The sequence below is a fragment of the Saccopteryx bilineata genome, chromosome 4, assembly GCF_036850765.1.
Source record: "Saccopteryx bilineata isolate mSacBil1 chromosome 4, mSacBil1_pri_phased_curated, whole genome shotgun sequence".
Lineage (NCBI taxonomy): Eukaryota > Metazoa > Chordata > Mammalia > Chiroptera > Emballonuridae > Saccopteryx > Saccopteryx bilineata.
The window spans coordinates 27,157,446-27,172,616 of record NC_089493.1 but is presented as its reverse complement, the minus strand read 5'-3'; the positions used below and the strand labels follow the sequence as shown (position 1 = coordinate 27,172,616).

At 56.0% G+C, this 15,171-nt stretch overlaps 1 protein-coding gene across 2 annotated transcripts in view; it reads right to left on the bottom strand.

The window, feature by feature from the left end:
- The window catches only part of LTBP2 (latent transforming growth factor beta binding protein 2), a 100,575-nt gene that overhangs the window by 23,088 nt on the left and 62,316 nt on the right, over positions 1 to 15,171 (bottom strand). For both annotated transcript variants that reach the window (XM_066277658.1, XM_066277659.1), the window contains exons 10-17: positions 12,471 to 12,593; positions 9,350 to 9,514; positions 8,899 to 9,114; positions 7,751 to 7,770; positions 6,563 to 6,602; positions 5,756 to 5,869; positions 3,496 to 3,624; positions 2,673 to 2,801 (exon numbers count right to left, since the gene is read on the bottom strand). In XM_066277658.1, coding sequence (XP_066133755.1) covers positions 2,673 to 2,801; positions 3,496 to 3,624; positions 5,756 to 5,869; positions 6,563 to 6,602; positions 7,751 to 7,770; positions 8,899 to 9,114; positions 9,350 to 9,514; positions 12,471 to 12,593 — 936 coding nt within the window. The remainder of the gene's footprint in view (positions 1 to 2,672; positions 2,802 to 3,495; positions 3,625 to 5,755; positions 5,870 to 6,562; positions 6,603 to 7,750; positions 7,771 to 8,898; positions 9,115 to 9,349; positions 9,515 to 12,470; positions 12,594 to 15,171) is intronic.

The following is a 15,171-nucleotide window of genomic DNA, read 5'->3' as shown; positions in this document are numbered from 1 at the left end:
TTAGTACACAGCGGAGTCCCAGTCAGAAGGTGTAAAATGCATACTCCCAGGCTCATACCTGGAGATTCTGACCCAAGGGTCCTGGATGAGTCCAGGAACCTTCATTTTAATAACTCTCCAGGCAATTCTGAAATAACTGGTCCTCACTTTAGAAGCTCTAATCCCAATGGAAGAGAAAAGGGAGCTCAGAGGCAGAGCCCTGTGTGGGACCTGGAGGAAGGGTCCACAAACTGGTGGAGCAGGACTACTGTCTGATAGATGAGGCTGGGAAAACTGACGTGCCCCATGGAGGAAAATGGAAATGGGAAAAGCCGGCTCTTAACATACGTACAGAGATGGACTCCAGGTGAGTGAAAACGTCGCGAGAGGCAAAGCTACAACTCGAATAAGTGTAGGAGGCCTTGTGACTTAAGGGTGCGAAAGGACTTCTTAAAGCCCACAAGCATAAAAATAAGGCAAAAAGGTGAATTTGCATACATCAGAATTAAGGATTTCTGTTAAAAGAGGGCATGTGAATAAGGAAAATGAACAGAGGACAAAATGGGGGAGTTGCAGTATCTAAACGCAGCAAGTATCTGGGATACAGAAGGAACTCCACAAGACCACCAGGGAAACCAGCTACCGCCATTGGAAAGTGAGCGAAAGACGGGAACAAGCAATTTCCAGGTGAGGAGACCCACAGGCTAACAACCTATGAAGAGAGATACTCATACTTACTACTAAACTAACCTTAATGGTCACATAATTTATATTAATCACTTAGACTTCTATTATTTGAATTCTAGAAATTATCAACTAATGAAATAATCCATAAAGTAAGTAATGAAAATAGTGAGATTTTGTTTTACGAGATGGGTCAGCTTCGGACAGCGGATGCTCCCCTGGATGAGACCTCACTGAGTGGCAGCCAGACCCCACTGAGAGAAGTCCTGACAGCTGACCCTGAGCTCCCTCCTCCTCCCCCAACTGTGGGGTCTGGCAGAGACATCCCAGACACCCAGGCTGGCATGCAGCAGAACCGCTTGTTTGGGCCAGTCCTGGCGACACCATTCCCTGCAGCAGCCACTGCTGGTCCCGGGCCAGCACTCAGTGTCTCTGGCCCACACACTGGCCAAGGCCTGGGAACCCAGAGCAGCCCCCTGCCCCCAGGCTCTCCCCTCGCTAACTCAGCTTGTTTGGAGCACTGCTGCCTGAGTCACTTCCTTGAAAGCCACTTGACCGAATCACCACCCTCTGCTTACAGATCCGCAACTGGCTGGCACTGCTTGCGGGACCACGTCCAACACTCCAGACTGGCAGGCGAGACACTTCCCAACTGGCCCTGGCCCCTGCCCCCTCCTCACATGCCCCATGCTCCAGTCACACTGGGTTTATCATCACTTCCAGAGTGTGCCAGGCTTGCTCACTGCTCCGCTCTCTGCAGAAGTGGTTCTCTCCCGGAAACAACCCCTGCTCCCTCCAGGCCTTCATTTCGCTTGTAAGGGAGTGTGTTGTTGGAAGCAAACCATGGTTTGGGGCCGAAATGACTTGGATTCTGTTTCCAGCACTGCCACAACTAGGTGTGAGGTCCCTGGGTGTTTCAGTTCATCGCTCTGAGCCTCAGTTTGTTAAACTATATAATGGGTATAAGTATCTCTATTGCATGGGCTTGGGATGATGAGCTTCATAAATAAAGTACTTAGGACAGTGACAGTGTGCAATAAGTGCTTGTTAATTGGTACCTATAATTATTCTGCCCCAGCTCAAACACCCCATGGGGAAGCCTTCCCCCATTCTTCCACATAGAACTGTCATTTCCTCATCTCCCGGGGCCACCATCAGGCTGTCCCCAGTGCTTACACAGTTCCTGGCACATAGGTGCCCAATGCTTGAGTGCTGAATGAATGATGCCACCTACCATTAAGGTAGTGGTTTGTCTTCCCTACTCTGCTTCCCCCCACAATCAGATGAGGGGGCCTGGGTGGCTTTGGTCTCTGCAGATCAGATCCTTGGGGGTTAGAACCCAAGGGGACCCTGGCAATGGGAGAATACACAGCTCCCTGGCTGCCCCAGCCAGAACCACAATGTGAGCCCGAAGAAAGCAGTGCCATTCTCCAGGTGAAGAGTCCAGCTGGGTTACGAACCTTAAGGCCCTGCTTGGAAAGTGTTGCACCATATTCTCTGTGAACTCTTCTGTAAAAATGAATGCAGCACAGTACGATTGCTGCGTTTGGAAGGGTTCGCGTTGGAGGCACCCTTACCCATGCAGAGCTTCCTTGGGAAGCTCAAAGCCTCCCGAGCACCAAGCCGCAGAGGACCCATGCTCCTCCCACAAAGGCATGCTTCTCCCCTGTCTGCCAGGACTCCCAGTCGGCATCCTCACGGGTCGCCCTCCTTACCCAAAATGAAAACAGCTCCTGTCACTCAGGATTTGGGGACCTGGTGTTTAGTCCTCCTCTCCAGCCGTGTCCCTGGACCCTCACACTCTTGGCTTGAGCCACAGTTCCCTGAAGCCTTTGTGAACATTGCTGCTTTGTGCATTTGCACCTCCCGAATTCGGTGCCAGGGTAGGTCGGCTTCCTGCCAAGTCCAGCTCAGAGCCCTGGTCTTGGTTCCCTGGGCCCCTGGACTTCCCACCCTGCAGAGCTGTGACTGAGTACTGTGAACACCTGAATCCCAAGGCAAGGGCTTACCTTGGCATTCCTGTGTGGTCCCTGCGGTGGCCGGTGTGTAGCCAGGGTAGCAGAGGCAGGAGTAGGAGCCCACGTGGTTGACACAGCGCCCTTTGCCCATGCAGGGGTCCCTCAGACACTCATTGTCATCTGAGCAGAGGAAGGTAAGGAGAGAGATCAGGGAGGCTTTTCTTTGAGTGCCTGCCAGCAACCCCCCCCCCCCCATGCTAAGGGCTGGACAGGGGCTGATGCCATGGGACAAGGAGGGGACGAGGGAGCAGCAGCCAGAGAGATGCAGTATCTCTAAGGCCAGGAGCCATTACGTCAGTCCATTGGGCCCCTCAGGCACCAAGGGGCTGGGGCTGCTGCCACACACCTCTTCCCTGCCCCAGAGTGGGTGGGTCTGCTTTCTATAATAATATTTGGGGAGGGGCAGGAGGGATCAGGCCCACACTTGATTTGTCTTGGCCCCAATCCTCTCTCCCATGGCCCTGGTGGGGACATGTATAACGAGGGCAGACCTTGATCCTCTCTGCAGATGGCAAGATGGCCAGTTTGAAGCGAGGGCTGAACTCAGAGCCGAAGGCTCCAGGTGCCATCAGGGGTCCCTGGGGTGGCTTCCCACTCTCCTGAAGTCCTGGAGACTTATCAAATGCTGCTCCCAGAGATTGGTCTCCCCCAGGTTAAGGTCAGCTTTGTCCACAGGGACTGTGCTCCTCCTCAGCCCACTAAGCACACGGCACTGCTTAGACCTTCTGCTGCTGGGGCTCTTGACCCTGTCCCCTAGCACCCTGCTCCCATCCACCCCAGAGCCTGAGCGAGCTCAGGACTCCCAGGTGAGTACCTGTGCAGTAGGCCTGGCTGGGGTGCAGCCGGTAGCCGGGGCTGCACACACATTTGTATCCATCTGGGAGGTTCACACAGGTTCCAGGGCCACAGATGTTGGTGGCTCCAGCAGCACATCTGTCAATATCTGTGGGAGACAGAGCAAAGCAGGGGTTATGGCAGGGTGACGGAGGGACAAAGGCAGTGGAGCAGGGTGGGAAGCGTGAGGGAGCAGGAGACAGGGGCCTCAAAGGACACACAGAAGCCTCATCCCACCCTTAGCCGGGCCCTCCCACATCCACATATATGGCATAGCCGGTATAGCCTGCCCCTCCCCCACACCTCTCCCAGGGCCCTGCGCCCCACCAGGACGGAGCTCCCAGGAGCACATCGCTCTGACCCATACCAGCAGATCCCAGCAGCCCACGTCCTGAGTCCCAGCAGGGCCTGCCCTGCGAGGCCTCCCGCCTGACTTTACACTGAATACGGGCCTGGCTCTCACCATGCTGCCCAGTAATTCCCTTCTCTGGTGAATCCTGCCCTGTTTCCCACAGACAGAAAGACAGACAGACAGACAGACAGATCTGGCAGGCAGGGTGTTTGGGAAGAACTGGCAGGGGAAGCAGGGACAGGGGCTGGGGACAACCGAGCAGGTCCTTGAATGCCACGTTGCGACACAGAAGCAAGGGGGTCATGCAAGGCGGGGTGTGCTCAGAGCTGCCTCAGAAAGACCTCTCAGCTTGCCGTGCGCCTTGCTCAGAGGGGGTGGCAGGGGAGGCACAGGGGTCCTTAGAAACCTGCCTAAGTAATTTAAACAAGGACTACTCTGGGTGGTGGTAACGGGGTGAAAAGTGGGAGACAAGCGCTGAATTCAGGGACAGTTTGGAGACTCACCAGGACTCAGGGCTGAGGCTGCCTCAGAGCAGAGACTCTAGCTTTTTTGAACTGTGTCCTCAGTGCTAGAAAATTACCTCGCACTTAGAACATGCTGAATGGGAAAACCACGGACTGGATGAATGGCGCATTTGGCCTCTGTGTCCACTCCAATGTCTTAGCGGGAAGCCCACATACCCTGGGCTCCCCCACCCTGCCCCAAGAGAAGGGGTGGGGGTGTAGCCTGTGCTGGGGCGCAGTGGGGCTTCAGCGCACTAGCTAAATTGGACTGAATTGAACATGTACACTGATCTGTTTGCAAGGCTACCCTGTCACTGGCCTGGCTCCAAGTATCGGCCTGGAGGACCCCCAGCCAGGTTCTAAAAATCCTCCTGGAGGGATGAGGCTGGGGGATGGCAGGGAAGACGGGGATCGGGCAAACGGCTATTGGTGGTGGCTGGGGGGGTCCTGTCCCCCTTAGAGCTGCGACTGAGCCTGGGCTGTCAGAGACTCGGACTCCTGAGCGAGCCCCGTGCCCCTGCTCCTCTCGCCTACCGGAGGGAGGAGATGAGCAGTGCGCTGAGCCCGGAGGAGAGAGCTGCTGGTAGAGGCAGCGGGGTGCCCTGGCTCAAGCCCAGGAAGACAAAACCCGACCCCCACCCCCACATTCTCCGGACTGTTCCACCGGACTGCAGCGTCTCTCCCTTCCCTTTGCCAGACGAAATCCAGAAAGACCCGTCTCCCCCAAGATGGCCTCCATCTGTGAGGTTAAGAGATCAGCAAGCCCCGGGAGAGGGCGCGTGTGAGGGCACACACGAGAGCACACAGGAGCTCACACGTGCACAGGGAGCAGCAGGGTAACACCGGCCTGGCTCCTCTAGAGCCAGGTCCCCGAACAATGAGCCTTGAGAAGGGCACATTCCAGGGCAAGGTGGATTTGCCCGGAATCTCCCCACATTGCACCCCCTCGCCATTGTAGCCACAGGCTCCCAGGCAATTAAACAACCTTGAGAACCAGCACCGTTTTCCTTCCCGAAAGCCGACCCCCCCCATGGGCAGGAGGTTGCCCGCTGCCAGGGCACTCAGGTGACTCAGAGTCAACAGCCTGGAAGAGCCAGGCTCCTGGGGGCTCTCCGCGCTCCCTTTCCTCTGGAGCTCCCCTGGATTCTCCTGGAAGGTCTCTGAGGAAGACCCTCTCCCAAGGCGTCCCTAGTCTTTCCCTGCCCTGGCGGGACCCTTGCTCCAGGAAGGACTCCTGGGTTCACTAGGCGCGCTGTGGTCTCTGTAAGAGGCGGTCAGGGCACTGAGCTTGTGTGAGGCTTCACTGGACACTGTTAGTTCATTTGGTTGAGAAACCCTGGATTCGGCTCTGGGCCGTCACACCTCCCAGGGCTGCCTGCAGGTACCTGGGAGGCCCAGGGTCACCAGCACGTTGGTCGGGGTGGTCACTTGCTCTTCTCCCTGGTTCTCTGGAATTCCTTGTCCAGGCAGCGGTGGCATTGGCCTCCCTGTGGCATCTCCTGCAGGGGCAAGAGAAGAGAGGAAGCAGGTGGGCATGGCCCCTTGGCCTCCCGCCTTCCCACGTGGGACAGTCCTCCTTCCACAGTTGCTGGCAGAAGCCCCTCCCTGCTGTTCTGAAAGCCAGGCGTGGAGCCTAGGGCAGGTCACCCCTTCCTCCTCCTAGCCTCCTGAGGCCTGACCTGGCCCCACATGCAGTCAGATAATCTGCGAGCTCACTGGGTCTTGGAGCTCATCCAGTCTCACACTCCACTTCACACGAGGGGAGACTGCAGCTTGTAGAAATGACCACGTATCCAAGGCCACCTAGCTTCCTGGACACAGAGCCAAAGCCAGGTCTTCTGGTTCCTGCTTCAGCATTCTTCTTCTGTTTGCAAAGCGCTTTACAGTTTGCAGAGCTCTGCCGTGAACGTCAACATCTCATCTGCCTCGAGAGGCAGAAGGGCAGGTGTTTGTGTCCATTGTAGGAGGAGAAGAAGCAGAGCCTCTGACCTTGCAAATGTCCTGTCCCCAACCCCAGCTCCTAAGGTATATGGAGTCCACAGAAAAGCCTTCACATGTCACACTGTCACCCATGACCTCATCTGATTTGAGCCCCATGTATTAGCTCATGCATGCTAACTCCACTACTAGATGAAGATCTCCCCTTTCTTCCCTTCTCTGTTACCTGGGAGTCTATGGGAGGATGGACTCACCTGGGACCCAGGGAGGTACTTGGGTAACACTGGTTGTGACCTGCACAGAAATAAGAGAATGTTTCTCTGTCTCCCCCATGACGCACTTCCTTCTACGAAGCTTCCCATCCAACTCGCTCCCTCACTTTTTCATTCATTTTTGGTATTGAAAGTTCTTACTACATGCTGGGCATTTTGTGAGGCACTTTATGTCCACCTATTAGTCAATCTCCACTATCCTATGATAGGAAGTTGAAATGATTAAATTAACCGATGTATATAACGTGCCAGCTCAGGGTCATATCAGCAAGTATCGTATCACTGCTGCGACCTCAGACGCAGCAACAGAAGCTCCAGAGGTTAACTAGCCTACCTAGTGTCACAGGGCTAGTGTGGCGGAGCTAGGACCTCAGGCCACAGCTGCAGTCCCTCATCACAGCTGAAGACAGAGGCAGATAAGCCACAGGGGGCCAAGAGGATCGCAGAAGATGGCAGAGGATGACAGACGAGCATGGCTCAGGACTGTGAGGACGTGGAAGTGGAACTTCGGTCTGGGAAGAAAATGTGCTTTTCCAGAGGAAGGAGCAGCTCTTCAGAAAGACAGTGCTGGGGACAGTCAGGGATGCGAGCTAGGGGGTGAGGGGAGGAACTGGCAGACCAGCGAGGGAAAAAGCAGATTCACTCTCCTGGGATGTGTTTCTAGGAGGACACTCAGTTCTTTACAGAGGACTCCTGGGCACAGGGAAGCGGGTAGGATCCCTTTTCTCCGTGAAGTGGATTGAGGCTACCCACAGCTCTGCCTCTATTGCCCCATGAGCCACACACAGAGGAGACCTTGAGGTTTAAGCAAATCAAGCTCAGAAGGTGCCAAATCTGAAATTGATCTAGAACCAGTTCTAGACCTCGCCTGCTTGAATGACAGACAGCCCAAACTGACAGGACACAGTCCTACTGCTGTTCTGAAGGGGCCCCAGACCGTCCCAAGTGAGAAAGCATAGAAGCTACTTGATAAACAATAGCTGTTGCTATGACTTCCTTTCAGATAAAACTGGGTCTTTGGGCCCATGTCAGTACCTCTCCAAGTGAAATCCCGCATACTCTACACCGCCCCCCCCCCCCGCCCTCCCTCACAGGACACTGCGCCGCCCTCGGTGGCTACTGGGTCTCCCTCTCTCCATGCTTGTCCAGCTGGTAGGGGGACTCACTCACCTGGCCAGCCTGAGAGCCACCTGGGAAGGAAAGGAGAGAGCATGAGCCCGGTGTGTGTGGGGGGGTAGGCTGGCTGCCTTCTCCCCTCACCAAGGCCAGGGCTGGTTCGGTCTGCGACCTCCTAACCTTGTCCCCCTCAGGTCAGCAGTGGAGAGAGTTCGAGCCCTTCTTGCCTGACTTTGTCCCTCCTACACCACTGGGACTGGCCACCGCAGATCCCAGAATCCCAGGAGGGCCTACAAAGTGTCACTTGGTGAAAGGAAACCGGCTGTCCTTTCAGGTATCTCATGACAGGAGCCCCACCCCACCTGGGCCAGACCACCCAGTGGGTGCTGGAGGTAACCCTGCTCCTCACACTGTCACCTCCCCCCTCCCAAGCCTCCCAGTCTCATCAGGTCACTCCACCCCTCGCCCCTGGCTATGGGCCAGGCCCGAGGGGAACAGTTCTGGGAAGGAGAGGGCTTGCTCCTGGCTTGGCCGGTGTCCAGTTCCCATGACAACTAGGGCTCTGTCCTGACTTCCCTATCTGTCTGTCCCAGAGTCCTGGAGCAATCACGGCCATCACCTAGTTCTCCCGGTTCTCGTACGCCCTTGGCCTCCGCACTCTGTGTCACCAGTAACCGGGCATGCCTCCTGCCTGGTTTCCCAGGGCACCTGCCAGGGGGCCTCGAGCCCAGTCTGCTCCCAGCCACATGCCTCCTGGGCCTGCGGCAGTTGAGCTGGAGTTAGTGCTCTGACTCTGAGGCCAGCACTGGAGATCCGGAGCACCCAGACCCCCCAGGATCCACCTGCCAGCGCCCCAGGCTTCGCGGCAAGCACCAGCCTCAGAGGCTGCACGGCATGGGGCAGGGGGCAGACAGGCATGGTCAGCTGGGGCGGGAGCTGCTGACCTCCCCCACCTCCACCAGCGACTCCCTGGGACGTGGGCACCTTTGACCCCACATGGGAGAGGAAGCGGGTGAGGCCTTCCTGCCATGTCATGGCCAGCAGAGCAGGTTCCCAGGGCTGGGTGTTGTGCTCCAAACCCCCTTCCCTAAGGCTCCAGAGACGAGATGCCATGCATCCAGGATAAAATCCCAATGGCCCTTTGAGGTATTGTAATCCAAGGGGAAGGGGAATCTCTTGGGCGTTTCCCCCAGCCCAGAAACCTGTGTCAGGGATGGTCTCAGCCTCCAGCCAGGTGCTGGTGGCCTCCCGGAGTGGCTGCTTCTCGGCTGGCCTGGGCAGGGTCCCATCGCTCTTCTGCCCTTGCTCCCTCGAGGGCCTGGCCAGCTCCTCCTCCTCGGCTTTCCTCATGGTCAGGCGGATGTCCGAGCTCGAGTAGGTATAGCCGTGGCCGGCAGGGCAGATCTCCCTGAAGGCCTCTGCAAGTGCAGTGGTCAGAGGACACGCTGAGAGAAGCAGGGCCCGCCCTTCCCTCCCTTTTGGGTCTAGGCTACTGTGGCAGCAAGGAGGAAGGGACCCCAGGTTGGGTTAAGGAGTTGAGCAGGAAGGAAGATCAGGGTCTTTGGCTTGAGGTTAAGTTCAGGTGAGGGAAAACAGCACTGGGTTAGAGGAAGCCCCTTAGTGGCCAGAGCTGAGAGGCAGACGGGGGGTTACCTGTGCCAGGCAGGGGGCATTTCTCACACTTGCTGCCCCATGCTTTGCCCACTCGGCTGCAGCAGCATATCTGCTTGGTGATCTTCTGGATCAGAGGCAGGGCGCAGGTGCCGGGCCCCAGTGACCGATAGCACAGTCCCTGCTGCATGGAGACAGCCTTGTCCGCTGCAACAGACACAGGGGGTTGTGGGTGGGCGGCCGGGGGGAGGGAAAGCGCAGGCGAGGGAGCAGAGGGTGGTGTGGCCGGGCGCGTGCACTCGGATTGGCCGGGCCTGTGTCACAGTCTGGAAGTTTGGGGCCCTGAAAATGCTCGTGACAATATTAGGAGGATCAGTTGAGTGGAATGCATCAGCACCTACTCACATTACATGTTTGAGGGGACCGGACTCCCACCCCCACGGAGAACCTGAGAGCAGGAAATGGGGATGCACCTGCTTGTCTCCACGTGCTGAGTGAGATACACGTGTTTACCAAAGCCCATCACGGGTCTGGGCCTAGTGGGGAGCAGTGGGCTCTGAGGGCCACAGTCTCCTTGGGGAAATGAGACAAGGTGAGAACGAAAGGCCTGATGGGGAACTTTCAGGACAGGGACCTGTCATCTCTGTACCCCAGGGACTCCGCACAGCGTCTGATAAAGGCCGATGCCCGGTACATGCTGATTGGATGGATGGATGGCCAGATTCATGGATCAGAAGCCAGTGGACCACAGTGAGTGTGAACTAGGCTGGTTTCGATATATATATAAATATAATGTAATAACAATGCCACTGCCAGTGTCCCCTTGCTTGCACTTTGACAGTAAATATTACAGATTATTTTCTTATAGATTACCTCAGCAGAAGATGAGGAGGCCATGGCTCATTGAAAGAGACTGAAATCTTCAGAGGGCCAGAGGAGGGTGAGCGGTGGGGTAAGAGGGCCACACTCAACATTGAGGAACTGGTGACTCTGGGGAGTCCTGGTCAGGACTCAGCAGCCCAAGTTCAACTCCCTGCTCCATGACCTCCCAGGCCTTATCTCCTTTGTGTGTGAAATAGGGTGGTGATGAAAATCCCATGGGCGTTGGTGCCTGTATCTCTGCCTGTCCCTTGTATTCTGGTAACAGCATCCCGGTTTTCTGGTAAGATCCACCCCTGCCCCCAGTCTTGGTCCCCCACTTCCTGGTTGAAGGAGGGTAGTCCATATCTCTGGTCACAGTGATTGAATACGGATGGACACTTGATAAGTAGCCCAATGATGATATTGGGCTAAATAAAGTCCCAAAGTTTTGGGACTTTCCTGGATTATTGGAAAAGAGGGGTTTTTATTTTCTGATTTTTGTTGTTGTTGAGTTTGTAAGGCTGGGAGGATGTAGACCTGGAATGTCTGGGGGGTACCTTTGAAGGAACAAGAAATCAACACCAAGGAAAGAGAGCAAGAGACATCCTAAATATTTGCCCCAAAGCATGGGGCAGCAAGTGTGAGAAATGCCCCCTGCCTGGCACAGGTAATACCAAGGAAATGTTTTTGCTTGCAGTGGTTTGAGTTGGGTTTCTGTCACTTGCAACCCAAAGACTACTGACATGTAAATCTTCTCCACAGTGATATATGAGAAAGGGCCTTGTCAAAGGTCATATGCTATACACAGGTCAGCTATCAGCCAGGGGCCGTGAACCTGGGTCTTCAGGTTCAATCTCTGCCTCCAGCAGCCACTGCCCTTGGGATACTGTAGGGAAGAATGTGGCCCCTTGGAGCCCCAGGGCGAGGTGACACAGCTGGGAATGTCAAGAGGCTTGCCCAGCCCAGGGCAGGCACCCTTGTAGCTGGTCTTCTAGCCCTGGTCAGGTAACAGGAAGGAGGGCAAAGCTCCGAAACGAAGGGGAGAGAAACGTAGTGCTTTCCCCTCCCACCTCCAGGGAGATGAATCATCAGGGGAGGCTGGAGGGAGGGAAAGAAAATACTAAGGAAGGAGGAAAAAAAGAACACCCAAGGGCCACCTCTGCTTCCCTGTATTAAGTATCTCTTTCTGGCACTAATAAATATGTCACCTCAGACATTAAACACACCTGCCTAGTGAAGGAATCTTAAGTGGGGGTGGGATGGGGAGAATCAAGGCCTTGATTACATATCTCTGTCACCATGAGGTCTTCCTGAGAGCAGCCTGACATGTCCTTCCCACCCTGGGCCCCCTCACTCTCTCGGTGACCCCTCTTAAGACTTTTACTATCTCCTCTCTCTGGAGACACACACTGGGTTGGGTCCTCCCTCCACATGGGGTGCTCCCTCTGGATGGTGCTGGAGTCGTGCTCATTTTGTGGCCACCTCAGACCTAGCGCCTGGCGGTTGGCAGACCGAGGGCTTTAGTGGCCACAGGGAGCTCTGCTGAGCAGGGGTAGCCGGCCTAATCTGGGCTGTCACTGGGCAAAGGCCAGTCAGGACTGGCTTCATTCAGCTCTGGTCAGGCCTCCCTGCCCCAGGAAAGCCCCGTCCGGGCCTTGGCGTCAGCTCTGCCTTCTGGGAGCTGTCAGCCTGGGCCTGTCCCAGCGGGAAACCACAGAGGTCACTGGAAACAGCTGCCTGGCTGTGCACGCACATGCACACACACGGGCACAAAGCTAATAAGACTCACGCACGTATGTGATCACGTCTGTATGTGACGCAGAACCACAAGGGCCCAGAGGATTACGGAAAGGCCGGGGCTGGGCCGCCGTGGTATTCATGCTATAGTCGGGCCCCTTTCAGAAAGGCCTGCAGCTAAGTGAGCAGGCTGCTAAGCTCAGCTGCTGGAAGAGGCAGCTGCCGCTCAGCCAGCAGTTAGAGCAGAGGCAACACATATCCCCCCACAGTAAACGGGGCCACAGACAGGACAGAAATACTTAGAGAAAAAAAAATGAGAGTAGAAAATCCCAAACTGCAAAGTCCCCAAAGAAATGCCTAAAGCCCAAGGTGAAGTAGCAGTTGTCTGTCCCAGCAGGGGACAGAACCATTTGTGTACTCTGGGCCCAATTCCAGGTTGAGTAGCAGACACTGGGCCCTGGGATAGGGTCTGGGGGAAATTTCTGCCCCAGACCTGGCCCATGGACCCTGAGAGTCCCAGCTTGCTTCCCAGTGTTCCCCACCCCTGCTCCTCACCAGCACTCACACACACAGCGGCTCCTCGATGGATCCAGCATGAGGCCAGGCCTGCAGGTGCACAGGTAGCTACCCCTGGTGTTCACGCACTCTGAGTCCTTGCACAGGCCCAGGGTCAAGCACTCGTTGATATCTGCAGAGTTAAAGGAGATGACCATGTACCCGCCGCACTGAGGCCTGGTGGAGGAGAAGGGCTGGGGCAGAGATCTTCAAACACTTTCTCCAAATTAAAGGACAACAATGAGAGAGCTGCTATTTGTTAAGTTGATCCCACTCTCTGTACCTCAATGTCCTCATCTGTAAAATGGGGATACTAAGAGTAACTACCAGAGTCTTGAACAGGAGGACAAAATAAGATAAAAATGGCAGATCTCTTGGTCCTGTGACTGGTAATAATGATCATAATAACATCAAAAGCCAATGTTTACTGAGTGCCTAATGGCATGCTAGGTACTTTACATGTGATGTTTCATTTAATTTTCACAAACAATTTTATTCAGTAGGTCCACATGACCTTATTTTCTAGGTGGGAAAACTGAGGCTCCAGGGGTGACTTGCTCAAAGTCACTCAGCTAGAAAGTGACACGCTGGGATGCAAACAGGGGGAGCAGATAAGGGGGACAGCTGGAGTTGAAGGGCAGAGAGAGGAATTCCCAGACGCTCTTATTCAGCTTTCCTTGAGAGAGCCCGAGTCGTCTCTGCAGGACCCCCGGACTGGGGACATGTGCGCAGCGAGCGGCAGGATGGAGGGGCCCGATAAGGAAGAAGAGGCAGGCACTGGGAGGCTGAGGGCTAGGAGGGCCCGTCTCCAGGGCCTTCGAGCACCCCAGCCTCAGGCAGGCCTCATCATGCCCTGCCACCAGTGGCTGCTCCAGCTGCTGTTCCACCAAGAGAGCCCCCTTAGCTCCCTCCGGGATCTCAAAAGTGTGTCACACCACAGCTTCTTCCTGCCACGAGGAGGCCCCAACTCTCACACTCCGAGCTCCGAGAAGTCAGGGCCCCTCTTGCTGAGGGTCCCGTTGTGGCTCGGGGTGGCAGCAACAATGGCAAGCAGGAAGATCTGTGAGGGCCACCCACCTCTGAGGCCAGGAGGTGACACAGGGCAGCCCGGCCTCATCAGAGCTGGCTGCTCACCACGGGCTTTGGGGAATTTGGCACTGAGCACAGGAAGAAAGGGCTTGAAAGATGACCCAACTTCTCGTCAGGACTCCCTACTGGGAAGGAGAGCTGAGAAGGGAAACTGGTCCATGTGCCTCCGGACTGTGGCCAGAGCGGTACATCTGAACAACAATCTGACTCACTTCCCCTGAGCTTGAGAAGCCTCCAGGCCCCCTCTCGCCCCCAGAGGCAGCCCCTTCCCCTGACATGGTAGCCAAGGCCCTCCACCGTGTTTCTCCAAAGCCTGTGGGCGATCGGGAGGCTCCGATGAGAGCCTGGGGTGCCTGAGTTCTCTCCTGTGTGTACCCAGGCCTGGACTCCCAGTCAGCCCAAACTACTCCTTCGCTCACGCTGTTCCCAGTGCCTGGAATGTCCTCTCCCCTTAGCTGGCCAACTCGCCACATTCTTTAAGTCTAAGCCAGGTATCCCTTGAAGACTTCCTGGATTCTCCAGCCTGGGAAGGCCCCCAGCATGTGGTCCCATAGCACCCCGTCTTCTCTCTGTCCCGAGCACTGCTACCATTGTGTGCAATTATTTAGGTGTCTGTCTTCATCTGGGGCAGCAGCCATGCCTTACCCGGCCCTGTGTACTAGCACCTGCACAGTGTATGCAGCTCACAGCACCCCCACATTACTCTGTGGATGTAGAAGAGAAGGATGGAGAGAGGGGGAGGTGGGCACAAACAGATGCAGAGTTGCGTGGGTCCCTTTGCAGACGTGGACACCTGGCTACAGACACGTGAAGGGTTGGTTTCGGGGGCAGGGCCCTCTGGGGAGGGCCCTTGGCGTCCTGTATCTTGGGGGCTCAGTGGATAGAAGACAGAGCCCATTTGAGATTCTGGAAACTACTTTAACCTCCAGGCTGGGAAATCTGCCAGGAGGAAAGGCCACCGGAGGCAGTTTAGCTATGAGCAGCCTTACCAAACCCTTCAGGGCAAAACTAGACATCTCTGCATTACCGCTGTCTGCTAGGCCCTCAGCACATGGCCCCTGAGGCTGCCCTTTTGCTGGTCCAAGCACCTTTTCTTATCCACAGGCCAGAAGTCCTCCGTGGAGCCTGGCTCCCCACAGGCGCAGAGCCCAGCCACCCCAGGGCTTCCTCGGAGGCCATCTAGGTCTATCCCCTGTTTCTAACCCAGCTTCACCCCAAGTAGCCACACAGACAGCAGTACGTCCAGTTCTCAAAGCTTTCCGAGGCGGAAGCCGCCTCAGTTCCTCACTGACTTCTGCAGCCTCAGAAGCCCCTCTGGCTGACAGGCCCCACTCGTATCAACCTCTCACCAGGCCTGCAGCCGGCAGAGGCTCCTCACTCAGAGCCTGAGCCACCGAAGGCAGCTGCTGCCACCTCGGTGAGCCCTCTGAACCCTCAGCCATTCTGGTCTCACCCCCACCCCCACTGGGATTCCCTGTAGTGACAAAGCCATAACTGAGCCCCACCTCCCACCCGCTGTCTCAAAGTGCCCCTGGGCCTTGCCCTTTGGGGGCTTTCTCATCCAGAGCACCCTGGTCCTTGGCTGGCCTTACAGAGCCTGTCAGCCAGGCCAGCAAGGCCAG